Source organism: Salarias fasciatus, chromosome 5 (assembly GCF_902148845.1).
Source record: "Salarias fasciatus chromosome 5, fSalaFa1.1, whole genome shotgun sequence".
Classification (NCBI taxonomy): domain Eukaryota; kingdom Metazoa; phylum Chordata; class Actinopteri; order Blenniiformes; family Blenniidae; genus Salarias; species Salarias fasciatus.
In genome coordinates this window covers 21,652,940-21,671,216 of record NC_043749.1, presented here as the reverse complement: position 1 = coordinate 21,671,216, position 18,277 = coordinate 21,652,940, and the positions used below count along the sequence as shown (strand labels likewise).

The 18,277-nt window shown below is 42.6% G+C and overlaps 1 protein-coding gene across 1 annotated transcript in view; it reads right to left on the bottom strand.

Annotated features, from left to right (window-relative positions):
- The window catches only part of ephb2b (eph receptor B2b), a 136,138-nt gene that overhangs the window by 68,916 nt on the left and 48,945 nt on the right, over positions 1-18,277 (bottom strand). The window contains exons 2-3 of the mRNA XM_030092811.1: positions 17,916-17,995; positions 5,510-6,194 (exon numbers count right to left, since the gene is read on the bottom strand). Of these exons, the coding sequence (XP_029948671.1) occupies positions 5,510-6,194; positions 17,916-17,995 (765 nt within the window). The remainder of the gene's footprint in view (positions 1-5,509; positions 6,195-17,915; positions 17,996-18,277) is intronic.

Sequence of the window (18,277 nt, the reverse complement as noted above, 5' to 3'; positions counted from 1 at the left end):
TTCCTTATGCTTAACTAAACAGTTCCTAACGGCAGCCGAAGCACCCATCAATCTACCAGGATTAGTGTAGCTTTTACTCGAGCAGAATATTGTGTGTATGCCTATAGAGGAGGCAGGCGGTTGACATTTTGGGTCTTTATTTCTTCCTGTTTTCTCTCGCTCGCTCTCCCCGTTGTGCTCTCTGATACTGCAGCTCGACGCAAACCTTCCTTCATCGCTGTTTGCACAATGCACAATGCAGCAAAAAGCCTTGAGGGGGTGTGTTTGTTTTGTTTTGCTTTGTGTCTTGTTCGAGCGCAGAGGACAGTCATCCAGTCATCAGCGTGGCTGTTTCCCCCACGTGCGCTGTTAGTCAATTAGAGCTGCCATTAAAGACGGAGGCACCGAGGGAAATAAAGGCAGCGGCGTGGATTTGTCTGTGCTACGCTGATTTCCATCCTTAAACCCTCTCCAGACGAAGAGACTGCAATAATTGGGATTCTGACAGTGGGTTAGGGGGACTCATTTCCTGCTTTCGCCTCCTCCCCACCGCTATTCCATGCAATCACGTCTATCCAATCATGTCTGCACACCACCTACCTCTGCACTCGGTTCCCCCCACCTCGCTTTATCTGCAGCCACATTTGGCTGAAGAATTACTGAAGCCTTCCTCCCTTAATCTAATTGCTCTGGTGCAACTGCAAAGACATTGCTTCAGAGCACCTTTCGCCACTTATGCAGACCTCACCGGGAGGCAGAAATTAGTGGTGCTTGTTTAGAGTAAACTTCCTGCACAATGAGACCTCAAAACGCTTATTATCCATCTGAATAGTAAGTACTGAGGAACCTGTTGTGAACGTTCTGAAGAATTTATGTTCACTGAACATCATATGAGTGTGTCTGTGAGTGTGGGGGCCAGGCAAGAACATGTGGTGCCAGTATATTACTCAGACTATTGCCTGGAACATGGACTCTTTAGAGGTTGTGTATTTTATCACTGCTTGTTTAAGCCACAGATTGTTATTCAAATTTTGTTTCTTTTTATTTTAAATTAAATGCAGTTAAATCAAATCTAATTTTCTCAATGCTTGAAGTAGTGCCTTTCCCTGCTACTGATGTTAATTCAGTGTCTTGGACAGCAAGCATGTTTAAAAGAATTTGCCAAATTCTAAGATGTAACACAACCAGGGTTCTCAAGAGTCGCATTAGCTTTTAGTTTTCTTTAGCCGCGGCACTGTGTGACTTCAAAACTTTGTGTCTCAGAGCGCACAGCCTCATCAATACGCTTGTTCCTCAAGCACACTGATCAAGTATCGGCTTTTTGCTTACAACGGTTTTATTGCACGACCAACAATAACAAGCGTAGTTATCGTAATCTTTATTTTCCCTATCATCGACTCGCTGTGACCTGCCCGCTCTACTTTATTTATGGAGGATGTGAAACAATGACAACAGCAACTACTGGCAGCGCCCATAACGAGACTCCTCTTATTTAGTGCCTGCTCAATATCCAGTAACAGACCTGATTGATGCAGGAATTGTTTTCTCCAGAACCAGTCTGAGTGCACCAGGTGACTTTCAAAGTATTATCATGCAAAGTGAATGTTCAAAGAATTGTTGCCAATTGCTTTCGGTAAGAGTAACAGGAGTAATGAATCATCCTGAAGGACATGGGCAAAGACCTCAAACCACTTAACAACAGGTCCGTAATGATCCATCCATCCATCCTTTCTGTGCGTTTTATCCAAGTTATATAAATTCAGCGGGGGCTGGAGCAGATCCCAGCCGGCATCGCGAACAGGTTTACCAGTAAATGAAAGGCCAACGTGAAACAGACAATTATTCATGCGCGCACACAATTTAGAGTCACCTATCAACCCAGTCAGCATAGATTGTGGGAAGAAATTAGAGGTGCAAAAGGAAATCCATGCAAAATGAAGATGAACGTGCAAAGTACACAGAAGGCATCAGGCCTGGAATTGAACTGGAGTCTTACTGCTGTGAGGTCAGAGTGCAAAACCCTACAGCACAGTGTCATCGAAGAACAATATCACAAGTGGGAAAACAGAGTGCTAAATAATTTAAGATGAGCAAATTAACAAGTTGTGTGAGGTTGAATTTTCCCTGTTTTTGTCCAGGTGGGTCAGAAGGATGGAATGGATTAATGGAGGAATTGACTGAACATTTCTGTCACATTATTCTGGAGAATTCTTCAAATCATCCATTTCTAAGGCTACCTATTGGGTTTTTATCACGGACATCTTTTCTACATCATCATTTCCACTACAAATGATTGGAAGTGTATGAAGAGCAGCTGGAGTGTTTCATCCACTGTTTCACTGTTTAATGTTATCTGGTGACTCTTTTCCCAACAAATCTGGCCCACAAGGCCACACAAAAGGCACTGCTTGTCTCGTGTTTTCCTTTTTCCTGCCTAAATACAGTCACTGGAAAAAAAACAAAACTGAGACATGAATCAAGTTGCTGTCGCTGTGACAGACCGTCTCCATGTGAATCTCCATTGCTCAATAACACAAGCCACGCTCCCGCACTTGAGACCCTTGAACCTACAATAGCAATGGGGTTAGATGATCAGATTACACTGAAAAAACACACATGGGCATTGTTAACGGAGTTTGCAATTCCACCCAGGAACGTGGTTCTTATTGTGCCTAACTGAAGCGAAATGCTTTCATTTCTGCAGTGAACAGCCAGGGCAAACAGGACCTCGTGTGTCTGTGTGGTGCACCATCTCCAAGGGTTTTCGGGGGAAATCAGAGCTCCCTTTTCAGGGCCGTCTCCGTCGAAAGACCTTGGTATAGTTCCCTCACTTGCTGCAGTTCTTAGAGGGGGAAACTTAATCTCACTTGTAAGACAATTGCAGAGAAAAAAAGACTTCAGCGATTTCATGTAAGCACCCCCTCCTACCGTCAATATTTTGACAGATTTCATGACAGCGTAATTATTTGCCGGGATCCCTGCCAAGGGTTTAATTGTTACATGCGTAATTACACGTTTAGTTGAGGAGACGTAGGAACAAAGCATTGGGTGCATTATTAGTATTACAGTACAAATAGTGTCTTTCATCCCGGCTGGTTTAAGCTGTCTCTGAGGCTCCATAATCCAGCACAAGAAAGAAGATATCTCAAAACCCCTCAGAGGGCACCTCTCACAAATCAATTCATTACCCCATAATATCGGCCGGCAAAGGCGCATCTTTCATAGATCAATTCATTATCCAACTTCTGGCAGCTGAAAGGCGGCGGCTGACCACACTTTCAAGCGCTGATATCAGCTTTCAGTTTCTGAGAAGACGTACCCAGAGCAGACAAACTCATGGCAGCCTTCCATCAAGAGAGGAGCTCCCGAACAAAGGAGGGCAACAAAATACAATCTTCTTTTTATTGTAATGGTTTGACTTTGTGTCTCGGTAAAACACACACATTTCTTAGTTGTTTGCGGCGAGGCTCATAACTATTGTATGGAGCATTAAAATCCATCTCCGTGCGTCACGTTTTGCTGCATCCCGCAGCTGCACTCACTCATAATGCATCCTTCTCATAAAGCTTTAATATTCGGGCGCTGCGTCATACGATTCAGGAAGACGCACAAGGCCAGAGACGATCGCAATCTGCACACGTGTGCCTCTGTCAGGCACAGATCACTTTCACCAATGCGGCAGAGGCCGGTGGAGAAGTGAGCATGTGGCCAGTGAAGCTTTCACTCTAGTGGACAATGAATAACAAAGCCACTCCAGACAAAAAAGGTGAACTGTCAGGTTTTTTTTTTTTTTTTTTGTTTGAACTAGAGAAATCTCATGCCCAGCTGTGAGCATACCAAGTGGATCAACAAGCTTTTCCCGGAGCAGACAACATTTAATTGTATAATCCCATTTAGCACAAAAAAACACCGTGACAGAGGACACCCCTGAGATGGTTCAATCCACCACATGCAGTGAATTACATGTAGGTCACAAAACAAGCAGATTTGTGTAATTATGCGGGGATGTGGATGAGGAGCAGCTCGCTGCACCAAAGTCATATCTTCATATGGCTTTCACTGGCCTGTATTCCTTAAGGAGGGAGCTGGTGCCTGTCCTCATTAGTAGTCATTGAACGGGGCTGGCAGTGTTTGTGAGGCAGCACCCATCACGTTTCCCCTCCCAGCACTCAGACACTGGGGGATGTGCTGTAATTACAGGCACACATAAGAGAGGCAGCAACACACCGATCTAAAACGCAGGTGGGTGGTTTGTTGTGCTCGGCTTGATCAGCACGGCTCCAGTCTGCGGGCAACACGCTGTCGTGCTGTTTCAAGTGATCAAGATCTCAAAGCACGTTGTCCAAATACCACCTGCCAGAGTGCGGATAGGGCATGGCACAGGTAAACGTTGGGCACATTGATGTTCTGAGAAGCCAAATCGATTTGCCTGTGAGGGATTCCAATTGACAGGAAAATGCAGGCAATTTGGCTGAAGAGGAGGGGGGCCAGCATCCAACAAAAGATTAGCACCGAATTTTGCTGATTTGAAGCGGTGCATCATGTCTCTGTTGAATTGTTGGTAAGCACGAGTTCTAGTGAAATATGCAGGTATCTGTTTCTCTGTGAATGTTACATGCTTTATGTCATTTTGAGGTCAAGGTATTCAACCAGCTTCCGCGGACCTACATGCAACTCATCGCTTTTCCATGTTACTCATAAAATATCAGTTAAAATATTTTTTTTGTTCAACTATCAATATTTTCTTTTTAACTTCGTAGCTTAGTGGATGATTTTCCAAAGAGTTTCTTCACTTTCAATTCAAAGTTTCTCTGAAAATGTGTCACTACTATGGACATAACAAGAAAAAGACACTTCCTGCATCGAAATATATCTAAATTATATATAAGCAGACTCAAAGGCCCTGCTCTTTTCAATTTTAAGAAGAACAAACAAAAAAAAAAACCTTCACCAATAAGAAACATTTCAGACCCCTGGTATAGGTTTCTTTTTAAATAAACTAGAGGACTAAACATAAAAATGTACTGCAAGTTTCAAAAGAAGAAAAGAAACCAGCTATTCCCTGACAAGGAGTTTTCACATAGAACACCAATGTGGAGCAACTCCCCGGCTTGTACAGCAGCTCAGAGAGACTAAACTAAGTGTGTTCTGGTGCTACCATTTCCATATGCCATTGTGTATTTTCAGATCAAACCCTGGGAAAAAAAAAAAAAAAAAAATTACCACATGAAATGCCATATTTCACAGTGCATTTCTATCAGAAAAAAAAGCAAACGCTCGCAATGGCGGTATTTGTCATGGAAATGTGATGATGGCTGCAGCTGAATAACCTATGCATTGGATTTATGCATTTATCCAGTGCTTATGTGATCGACTGAGTGGAATGAATAGATCTTGGAACAGCGCAGAGTGCAGAGTGCACTGCCAGACAAAAACATTGCACAGATTGGTCGTGGTTGAATTGATCTGTTGGGCTGGCAATGCTGATTCATTAGGATTAGAAATAGCCATGAAAATAGCAGAAGCATACCTCGACACACCGTCCCGTTTTCCACCGCCTCGTTCCCGGCTTTGCACATGCAGCGTCCGATGGGTACCATCCACTCTCCGTCCCCATTGCAGTACAGCTTAATGGGCACGTCCACCTCCTCTGCATTGGGGATGCAGACACCCCTGGCCGCCACGAGGGAGGTGCTCTCTGCTCCCGACAGCGTTTCCTGGAACAGCGCCCCGTTTGTGATGATGCGAGGACACTTCCGGTAGAAGACACGGACAGCAATGAGCGACATGCAGCCGCCGTAGTCCTGGAAGGCCAAGTAAAAGCCGTTCCGTGACACGGGGCCAAAGCTCCGGACTTCCGTGTTGATTTTCATCACTCTGCCGCCGAGGTCCACTTGGGAGAAGCTTTCGTCGGCGGCGATGGTGTCAACCTTGATCCAGGGATTCTCCATCCAGGCCGGGGAGGTTCTGGTGGCTGTGTCCGCGTCTGACTCGTAGTAATACAGGTTAAAAGTCTCTTTACAGGAGCCCGGAACGTTTGGGATGCTACTGCAGTCCCGCACAGAGAACTTCATCTCCACGTGGATCCGCTGTGCTCCGCGGCGCCTGATGTATTTTGTCCGTACCCAGTTGTTCTGGTTGTTGTCGAAAACATTACACACCTGGTACGTCCGGATGGTATTCATGTTTTCGTCGTAACCGCTCACCTCCTCCCACTGTTGATCAAGAACACAGAGAAGAGTCATTTTTTTCCCCCCATTTCTCCACTTTAACAGTAATACATTTAAAAAGAGAGGCTTAGTAACAGAGGCAGAAACGATAGTCTGATTCATCCAGTTAAGTGCATTTCAAAAGTGGTTTTCAATTAAAATAAACGGTCATAAAGCCCTAGTAACAGTATTTCTCAGAAATGTGGGGAGGGGGTTCACACAGCACTTCCAAAATAAGATTATTTGTGAATAATCAACTTAAGATAACCTTTTTACTGAACTGATGATGAGGAGAGAAGAGGACATAATATGTCCAATAACATTACACTGATATAAAGAAATGAAAACCATTCCTGACAGTATGTCTTCCATTTGTTGCGCACACACACACTCACGAGCTAAAAGTGCGATTTAATTCAAACCCTAATCCAATCCACTACGTGACAAAATCCTGTCGTCACCACTCGATACTTGTTGATAGTTATTTTCTTATCTGTAATTAAAACTACATAAAGTTAACAAACCCTGGAAAAAAAAACCTGCTCTGGATGTGGAATTAGAAGGACTGAAATGAAGCCGTAAATACAACCTTTCTAAGACTTTAACAAAGCTGATGGAATTATTTTCTTATCACATCCTGAAGTTTGCTTCCTTGGAAATTTTGGAAGCGCCATGACAGTAACTAATGTAACTAATGTATTTGTACTTGTTGCCAAGAAATAAAAGGCAGCGAACTTTGACTACTGAGCTCCATCTGACGGTTTACAACTATTTTGTCACAGAAGAGCAAATCCACTTGTAAGAAAGGAAATAATACCTAAAAATGTGGAAAAACTATTTTAACAACATGTACACAACAGTTACAATATCAACTGTACAACTGTAGTTGATCTGATCCAACATGTTAGATGCACAAACTTCGTCTCCACTTGTTTCTTCACTGGTCAAGTGGGCCAATTAGCGTGCATATTTATTTAGTGCAAATAAAAAAGCAAAAATAAATAAATAAATAAATGAAGGACTTTCTTTTTGGAACAAAAAGAGTGGGAGCTTTTACTTGGTGTGCTGAAAAACAGCGCTTTCAGGTTGAGTATTTGGAGGGTTTGTATTTTTGTTGTTGTTATTTAGGACATTTTAGGGAAGAGTATGAAGTGACTGTCGTCTGCTATCTGGCTCCTTGTACCATGGTTTACTTTGACAGGTAAAGCCAGCAGAAAGAATGTGGCACTAAGTGGTCACAAGAGACTCTTTTGGCTTTTAGCATTAATCAGGATCTCTTTTTTTTTTTTTTGGTGTGGGGGGGATCAGTCTTTGCTACAAAGGTTTAAATTTAGTATTTGACTGTTTATTTTGGGACATCAACAAAAAGAAGAAGCACAGTTGTGACGTTAGCCTGGTTTTCGTGTTCTCTCCCATTCTGTACCGCTTTAAGAGAGACTGGAGATGTCCCATCAAGTCACTTAGACACAGCAGACGAGCTCTGGCTTATGTGACAGTGTGTCCGACTCCTTTTTTTTTATTGTGTCTTAACAGGACACATTCATAGCACACACTGTAATGGGTTATTGATATTGTCATGAAAGCTGCTTTAACTACTGTCAAGGAATGAGGGAACACGACATGAATTTTCCACTAAACTGGCATAATCGTATTACACAGGTAATCATATAAAGAATAATCAAGGGGCAAATTTTACTCCAGGCATTTGGGAGAGGCTGTTTTACTTCAGAGTTCATTATTGTGCACCGGTTTGAGGCTTCGCTCTGAAAATATAGAGTCCAGATGCATCCTCTGTGGTTTTCTTGCCCCTGAGCTATGGATCAAACCAGCTTTTAACACCATGTGCTCTAACCACCGAGTGGGTCGTGACCTTGACCTCAACATCGCAGCCAAGAAGAATTCCGGTTCACACCCCCTTCAGCTACTTTACATGGCCTGAACCCTCTCCTGCTTTGACCGCTCTGCCTCCCCCCTTCACTCTTCACTTCACAGCTGATATAATTTCTCAAATTAGTGCCCACTTAGTGAGGATTCTGACAGATTTTGACGGGTTTGGAGAAGAAAGTCACCCCTCTTGTTACAAAGACGCAGCCTATCAAACGCTCTGACTAATTAAAAGTGCTTTAGTTTGTAATTCCCATGTCCTAATTAATCACTGCTTGTGCGATGCTTGGCTTGACCCAAAACCCAAAATATCACAGGAGCCAACCTAAACACAAAACTCTGATCTGTGTCCAAAACATTTTCGACAAAACTGCCCTACAAAAACTTGTTTATCTGAATAATAACCGGGGCTGTCTTCCAAATGTGCTTAATGAGAAACAAAAAGTAAAGCATGTGGAGAGCAGCTTGCATATTAACAGGCATATGTGAAGACGGCTCAGATCACCCTGAATAGTTTTCTAAGTTAAGCTGCAGCTGGTTTGGACGTTTGATAGAGAAGCAGATCAGTGCATTTAAGAAGCTCTCCCAGCAATTTCCAACATTTCAGAATCTATTCTGCCTATCAATAAAAAATGACTCTCATTTCTCTCACCTGAAGTCTGCGCCCTTCCCTTTCTGGTCCAACTTGTACAATTCTTCACTGATTTTTTTTTTTTTTTTGCATTTTGGTTATTTGTTCACACTACGACAGCAGCATGTTGAGACTTTCCTGCCCATGTAAAGGGAGTTTATTCCTGCACTGCTGCCAAAGATTGTGCCTTTTTTCTGTGCATTTCTTTTCAATGTAAAGTGTCGTCAGATGGTTGCGTTGAAATTGACATTACATAAACAAAACCAGACCGAACTGAATTTTGTTTATTGTACTTATATCAGTCACACTAAGGAAACTGAAGCGTAGCAGGCCAATCTATCTTTATTTCATCTTAACTGTGCTCCTGCTGAGTGCCAAATTGCATGTTGATGCAAGTTTAAGAGGCGTTTGCTACCTCGCCGCTTTGCAATCACACAACTTAAACACCTGTGAAGCCACGGTGATTCATGCTGCACGTCCGCATCGGTGAGGTCTGAGGGTAAATCTGCACTTTTGCCCAGATCTGGCAGACATCATCATCGCAGGTCATGAGCAGCCATTGACCTTCCCACTTGTTGGAGAGCAGCGGGGAGGCTGCGGGCCAATTAAACAACAGTGGACAGCTTGCCGGTGGTGGGCAGAGAGCGTCGGACAATCACGGTTTAATAAAATGAATGAAGAGACAGGTGGGGGCTGCTGCTAATGAGGGACGCAGACAGGGGGAAACTCCGGGGGAAAGTGTCGGCAGTGACGTGAAGGGGGAGGGTTGAGCACGACTCAAAAAGACCCCAAACAAAATGTGTTTTGATGAAGGGCCCCTTTTTGTCCTGTCATGGCCTCTTTGCTCTGCTTTCATCAGAGCCAGTGGAGGGAAGCAAATGGGGCATAATAAGAGCCTAACGATCAAGCGCAGAGTGTGAAATTAGAAGAAACGTCTTCATTTTCACAGCTTTTCCCCTGGCTTTTTACCGAGTGCGGTAAAAAGGGGTGGTCATGTGTTTAAAGTATGGCAGGTGGAGGTGACACTCCTGGAAGATGTCAGGATAGATTAGCCAGAGACAGGGAGCTGCGCTCAGAGGACGCCTGAAACGACTTACAGGCTGAGATTCTAGGACGTTCAGAAAAATATCTTTCTTACTGTTCCTGTAGAAGTCAACAGCCGTGGGTTCAGTGCATTAAACAGTGAAATATTAGAGCGGAAAAAAAAATATATAGATGTTTATTTAGAGGATCATCAAAGACATTTCTTACTAACCAAAGGCATATTTTGTATCTTACAAAGTTCTGCTTCTAAAATATGTTGAGAAACTTTTCAAATGTATTAGACATAAGACAACAGCAAGGAAAACAACAAACAAATGTTTTTTTTTCTTTCTTTCTTTTCATGCTACAAAGGCTTTTTTTCCTCAGAGAAACAAGCCTTCATAAAGAAGAAGAAAAAAAAAAAAAAAGGTTGTGAAGCAGAGTGCGCCACTGGCTCGGAACAAAAGCACACTGTTTTATGTTTTAATTACTGTTGCTGGCGTATGGAGCCCAACAGTCCAGGGTCACGCAAATAATTTTCAGCGCTCGGAACAATAGATGAAAACACAAAGCAGCTTCAGGAAAAGACTCCACTGCAATCACCAGCATGTGAGGTTTGAAGAGGTGGCTCGGACGGTACTTCTGAACGAACCTGGCTTGGATCCTTTGTTATATTCCAAAAGCATGTCAAAGTGTCACTTGAATGACACCAAAATTGTAAATTGTCACATTGATGACACATCTTGATATTATTAAATGCAATATAGAGATGAAGCTGATTTCAATTTGGATGTAACATCAAGTAAAACCAAAGCCCTTATTACTCATACTGATATGATTCTAGTGCTTTGCCTTATAAAGGGAAAAATAAGTAAATGATTTCATCATTACAGCTGAATTTGTTGCAGGTTTATTAAGCTCCATTAATTACAGTAATGAAAAGCATTAGTTTAGCAACAATAGCAGACTGTTCATAAAGACTCAGAGATGCTCAGTATTTCAAACTATTAGTCCCTGCTAGCATGAGAAGCTTTGTATTACCCATGAAATCCGACTGCCTGAACGACACTGCACCACGAAAACCTCAGCACCCAACTCGGCGCTGCGAGAGGCCGAGTGGCAGAGAGAGTCCTCTCTGTGGCTCATCCACCCATATTTTTAGAGCTGCTGCCATAGTGCACCTGCACTGGATATTTTTACAGCCGATAAATATGAATAAGAGTGCGACGGGTGGAAGAAGTAGTTATTTAGGTGGTAGACGTGTATATGCGTCCCTGTGTGCACACGCTTGTAAAAACACTCAGATGAAATACAGATGCAAACAGTTGTGAACTATTTATTTGACTTACTGCAAGGGGCTATATAAATAAAGCTCGGCTGAATGAATATTTGGGATTTAGTGTGGACTGAATCTGTGTGATAAGAGTCAGCGCCTGCTGTTTAGATAGAGAAAGTCAGATTAAAGCTACAATCAAATGCCCTTGCACTGTTCCCCAAACAAACTAGACTATTTATCCACTTCTAGTGATTGTCAGGTCATCCATACTTCAATGTCCAGTCACAGCTACAGAGTGTGTAATTTAAATGAGCCTCAAGTAGTCAAGAGTGAAAGATAAGTGCAGTGAGGAACAGCAGTGTGAAGTTATTACAGAGTGCAGGACAACTGGAGACTGTTATATGTCAGCTGCTCCTCTCTTCCTCTGGGCTTATATGAGGCATTACGGTTCAGTGACGCTTACCGAGAATGAGGTTCAAAATCAATATCTCTTGTGCCAGTCCAGCAGAGAGAAAGAGAAGTTCAGCTGACCTGCAATCTATACGTCTCTCTGCTTTATCTGTAAAGCCATGCGGAACGCACTGACATGGCTGAATTACAGACTGGAGTTACAGCTACAGCTGAGACGATTCGCTAAAGACAGATTTCTCCTTTATTCAAGAGGAGCGCCGAGGAATTCAGTCCAAAATCACTTTCTTCATGAGTTATCTTTGGAGCTACTTAAAAGGAAAATCCACTTAAAGATTAAAGATCAAGAATATGTAATTATTTATTTTCTAACTTAATCTACTAATTTTAGCTATCCTAGTTTATAACAGACTGGAAAATGATAACCTCCACTGAAATTTCTCGTTTGAAATACGATTAACAATTAGGACATACAGAAACGGACCAAGAATGAAACTATTCTTTATGTAGCATTGATTTTTGAGGAAAAAAAGCCAAGAGTGGGGGGAGGGGATGGAGCATTTGGATGCATTTTCTTTGTATGGGAAATTGTCCCAGTGTTGCCTTGATTCCAGAGAAACCTTTACTGCACCAGGCTTTCTAACTCTCCATGCAGTCATCCATCTTCATTGCTTATCACGAACATTTCGTGTCTCCATCCTGTCGTCTGTGATCTCTCCTCTCTGCGATTCCCTTTAGAACCTCTTAACTATGGAACTGGAAGTTTGTGACCTGTGTTTCCTGCTCTTATCGACACAGCAGCGGGCGGATTAGTTCGCTGTTGTCTAATATCAAATTTGTTGTTTGCTGCTCTCTGCATAAATCCACCACCTCGACGTCTTACTGGTGAAAGGACATTTTTCGTCTCCATTGTCAAATGTACTAGCTCAACAGGCATGATCTGTTTCGTGTGTGTAAAAGTGCCATGAGTAGCAGTTATAATCCGACAGACAAAACTGAACTGAAATGAAATTTAACTTGCCGTGGTATTGGTTGGAAGGCTGTCCTAAATTTTGGACCTTAGGTTGTAAGATTGTGACATTAGGCATCAAGTCTTTCAGTCATCTTTCAGAATCAGTGTTTTTCTGAATTAAAAAGATACATTTGCACAATTTTTTAAGTACTTTATTACTCCTAAACCATTGCCTGCTCTGTACTTCTTCTCTTCCTTTGCTTATATGAATGCAATACACTTTAAAAGATGGTGCCAACAGCTGATAAGACTCTGCAAAACAATACTGGGCTGTTCAGTTATCAGTTGTTGTATTTCTCCCGTGGGGCTTAAAGCACAGTTCAAATGACAAGCGAAATTATCAAACTGTCAGCATTTGATGTTTTGTTACACATGTACATGAAAAAGAAAGCGTCTCCAGCTACTGGTCAGTCGGCAATTCTTCTGGCTACAAAATGTCGACCACAAACACACTCCTCATGATCACTGCGGTGAATATCCTGTCAAATTTCTGACGGATAGCTTGACCTGGCAAACAAGTAAAAGGATAGCCGGTGGTCATTACAATCACTCAAAGCTTTAAACGGCTGCACAATATCTGAGAGACGCGGAGACAAATCAAAACCAAATCGAGACAAGTAAATCTATCACTGCTCCCACCGTCACGATCGGCTGCTGTGCTACAGGTTGCTGTCCTCTAATCAGAAACAGACACCGTTAGAGCCGTAACTTATCTCTCTTGGCATGAAGGCTACAGCTGCACAAAACAAAAGGCACAGCTTTTCAAAAAGCCACAAATGTTCAGAAGTGAAGTGAAACATTAGTCAAACAACAGTGTGAAGGCGCTCTCACAGCACTCAAACATTTAACAGTTTGGTTGTTTTGACATAACATTGAGTCAGTATTTATCACTTCTTGTCACTGCAGTGTTTGAATTAACCTGAACGAGCTTCGCGGGCCTGAGCCACATTACATATCAGCGCTCTATCACTGACAGGAGTAAATTAATTATTCACACAAAGGCAGGGAGAGCAAGAGACCCAGTGGAAAACTCCCGGGGCACAGTTGCCCCATTTGTAGTTGTGGGAAATCTGTCAGAGCAAGAGCGCCTTCCCTAGAGGGACACAGGACAAATGACACCCTCTCTCTGCATTCAATTACTACGAGAGAGGCCATGGGAGCCAAATCCTGCAGGAGACCAGGCTTTGCAGCGAGGAGAGGCTAACCCACACACAGCCTTAAGTAGAACTGTCTGCTCCAGTCAGCTTCAATTACCACTGTCCACTACTAATGCACAACATGTGAAACGCAACGGACGCGTCCTTTCTGTTGCCCCCTTTCACTCAGTCGCATGTGGATTATGTTTGCATATTTCTTTGAGTCATTTGCAAAATATTGTCTCACTTGCTTGGATTTTGAGTTACAGCTAAACGGTGGATACTTCAATTTCCACTGCTTTACAAATTACTTGTGAAGAAGAGAACGGTTACGGGAAACAAAACAAAAAAAAAAAAAAAATGCCTTGTTGGTATGCCACATGTCCACAATTACACGTAAACAGCCGTAATCATATTCCAAAGGAATTTTAATACAATATGCAATATCTTTGACGAGTCAGAGGAAACTGATTTATAATGCTTTGCAGCTTCTTGCTGCTTTCCTTGAGTCCCCAAGTGACATGAAATAGATCTCAGTGCCGGACCACATCATGACACATATATAGGGAGAACCAAACCAACACACACACTACTTCATTATGCACTCTAACTATGCAGAAGACCTCAGTTTTCTTTCCTCCGCAGCTCTAAGTGCTACGTGCTACCACAAGTCCACTTCCTAAACGGCTGCTGTTGTCAGCACTTCATAATCGTAATGAGCGGGTCAGGAGGTCTGACCCGATGTTAAAAAGTCTCTCAGCTCCACTTGAGATGAACACACTGACCACTTAACCCGACTGAAGTAGGTTCTGAATGGATGGAAATGTCTTTGTAAGGAGCCACATGCATTGTTTTGAAACTACAGTTCTTTTGGGTTAGGGAGGGGGTCAATATTCACAACTTTTTTTTTTTTTTTTTAAATTCTAAATATTATGGACTGGGGGATATCGAGAGCTAAAACTATGACCAGAGACAGCTTTCTCTTTCAGGAACTGCAACAATAAAACAAATACAAGACCTCATAATTATTTGTATGTTTTTTCTCTACAGTAGCATATACTTTCTGATAAACACTTACATTTTGTGCATTTAAATTAAAATGTAAACTTTGTGAGCGAGGATTGCATGATTAATAAGGAAATGCTATTTTATGTCCATGCGCCTTGTGTAAGTGTTTTTTTTTTTTTTTTCAAATTACAGCTCTCAAAAGTGCTCCTTCATCTCTGATTTATCAAAACCTCATCGTGACGCCATTCGCTGGCCGGCTGTCACGATCCACGAAACCCGGACCGGGTCTGCTCTACATTCTAGAACGTGTCTTATTATGGGTTTCTTTGACATGTGCATGTCTGCTCCTGACAACCTCAGAGCAGCCGAAGCCTCGTGACCTCTGACGCTCCCAGTGGGGTCCCGGCTGCCGGGGTGGGAACCAACCACTGCTTCACGCCTCCCGCAGAATGAACAAAAATAGCAAAGTCAACAACATGCATGCAGTGACAACCGCTTCAATACACAAGCCACCAGTGCTGCGAGAGATAAATAAATCAGACCACCTGTCATTTAAATCACTGGAGTATAAATGTGAAAAAAACAAAACCAAAAAAAAAAAAAAACTAAGTGGAGGAAAAGAAAGAGAATGTGGATAAGTTCTACATCACATTACAGGTTTTAAGAAACCACTTACATTTATTTTACACATGAAAAGGAAGTTAAATTATTTTTTGGGGGGGGCTTTTTTCCTCTGAAATTACTAAATGTACTCATCAGATCATGGACTTTAAAACCAAAATGTGAACAATAATACATTTTTCCATGGTTGTCGGAGACTTCTTGAGCCTGTACCCATCGGGCAGATTGTAACCAAGTTGCCTCGAGGCGTGTGAGTGTGTGTTCGCGCGGTACACTGCCTGCACCAGTTTCCCAGTGTGGGTGGAGTGAGGCATGTGAAATGTGTCTCTCATTGCCAGAACCTGAGAGCGTTTTCGTCAGAACACAGTAAACTTGCTAACTGCCCCAGGCTGAATTTTGGGCTTTACACCGATTCTGTGTTTTTCATTGAGCCATTAGGAATAATGAAGATGTCCTGTTTGTGCCACTAAAGGACAACCCACGCTTGACTGTCATTTAACATAATTAAAAAGGAGAAACTGCATGGCTATACACAAGCAGGGTTATAAAACTGGATTTAAACGAGCTCAAGTGTGTGGTATAAATCAGCTGCGGGAGGATGACTTTATAGGTACGCTTAAAGATGTTTCTTATGATAACGATTTGATAGGCGCTATTCAAATAACCTGTAAAATAAGACTGGAATAACACCAACTGCCATAACACTTTGGACTTAGCGTCGTGCTCTTACTTGTTTGCGTTTCCATTGTGCTGAAATGTATCACATGCCAAGTTAGGATATATTTCATGAGGCTATACAGAGTAGTGAAAGCCAACTGCTGGTGCGGCGCTCTGCTGGATGTTACTGATCCACTGACTAAGCCCGTGAAGCCCGGCATATATGTGTGTAAGACAATAGCTTCTGTAAAGCACCTCTCGCTGTTATACTGGGAGTGAGAGGGAACGCTGTTTCCACACCTGTTGCCCGGGGCCATAAGGGGCCAGCTATCTCCATCACTGTCACTCCTCACTCTCCACCGGACCGAGCGTTTGACTGACGCCGCCACATCATTGTAAAACGCTGCTGCCCACGCTGATAAGGCCAACCTATACCTGACTAAATCCGGCAGCTTAGAGGATTTGCATTTCATTGTGCTCCAGGAGAGGCATATACCATAACTGTGTACCGAGGTTTGAAGGAAGAAAAAGAAATTATGCCGAGTCTGAAGCAGAGAAAAGGAACTCGTATCCTTTCTAAATTCCTTATGTATAAATCGTCTCGGGAAAAATTGAACGTGAAGCTATTTGATTTGGAAGAATGAGCAACCGCAGAATCAGGCAGAATACCACACATTGCTGGAACAGAGATGATCCTCAAAGAGCTTAGAGGTCTTTAGTTTGATGTTTCGACTCTAATTTCAACTCCAGTTTGGCCAGAGTCAACATTTTTATTGCACAACACAGCAATGACCTTTTCAGGTTCTCGTCTTCACTCTGAAAGTTTCCACTTAATATTAAATCTGATTACGAAAAATGCAGAGTGAATGTTTTGCTGAAACCAACATTTTGTAGAGATGAAAGAAAGATATGATGTAAACTGTGTTTGGAGTGTGTCTCAGCTCTTGCTCCCGCTCTCTCTCCCTCTCCCTCTCTCTCTCTCTCTGTGCAGATTGAATCCAGAGCTAGCAGAAGAAAAGGAACCCGAGCATCTTTGCGCGTTGGTATTGATTGTGGAAATTAGCAGGGAGGAGACATTGTGCCCTCAGGTTGCGAGAGATGGAGTTGTCCTAAATTTTTTGCTGAGCAGCTTTGAAGTTGTTTTATGGAACTGTTGAAGGCGAGCTTTCTTTTCTGCCCATTTTTTTTTCAGCGCAAAGAGACACAACGTGATGGAGGATAATTCAAACCATCTTTAATAGAAACCACAGAAGCATAAATAATTGAATAAAATCGGCAGTGGTTTTTTCGAAACGCACCAGCAAATAAGTCTACAAGGTTTTTTTGTTTTTTCTTCTCTCTTCTGGGCCGGTCCTTAGAAGCCTAAATCTTGTGGTGGAGGGAGGAAAAAAAAAAAGTGAGGGAGACTGAGTCTGGGGCTTTGGCTGCTCTAAGTGGGCCTGGCTCGCATGTGGCCAGGAGGAACCGATGGCCTGGCAGACCATGTGGAAACACTGTGCATCAAACACCGACAAGACCCATATAACACATTGCTTCCAGTCTGGCATGAGAAGAGACGTATTTAGTGTAAAGTTTTTTTTTAAAATTCACTGTTCGCTATGTACCACAAATATCAGACACGGCCAAGACTGCTGAGATCTGGGACAGCGGAGAAAAACATAAATTAGGATTATTTTTATATCGAGGATAAAAAAGTAGTGTACACCATACAATGACTTTTCTTCTTCTTCAAAGTACGTTTGGAGTTTATCAGACAATGAAGCGCTGCTGAATGCAAATTATTCAGAACTAAGTGGACCGTACTCTGGGGAGCCAGCTGTCTCACTGAACTCTGACCTTAAAGTGAGAAACCAAAACACTCACGAACATCTCCAATAAACCTTTCACAGGGGACTGAGCAAATTTAGACATTAATTGCACTTTGGCAATTAACAAAGGCAGGACCGCCTCATTTCCGATGCGGTGAAAATAGCCTAAAACAACTCGCACGTATATCATTACACGAACGATAATTCAATTAAAGCTGTGACAGGAGAAGCAGACGGTGGTGAAAGTGGAGCGGGTCACTTACGCTGTTGTCACTCGACCCTGACACAGGGTAGACCGTCCAGCCGAGCTCCGCCGTGGCTGTGGTGGAGTCCATGAGTGTCTCTGTGAGAGAACAGAGAGGGAGACTGTGGTCAGATGATCTGCTGACAACATGAAAATATTTGCTGTGGGTGAAGAGAAACCACTTTAAGGAATTCAAACATTTCGAGACGTACGATAAACTTTGAAAAAAGAAAATTGAAAAAGCTCAGCTCCAGACGTTTACATAAATGTCCTGAAAGAGCTGTTGACAGGTTTTGGTTTTTTGTTTGTTTGTTTGTTTCATTTACTCATTGGGAAATACAGCCTCAGCATTTTGTTATGAGTGCATCAGTAATATTTGTT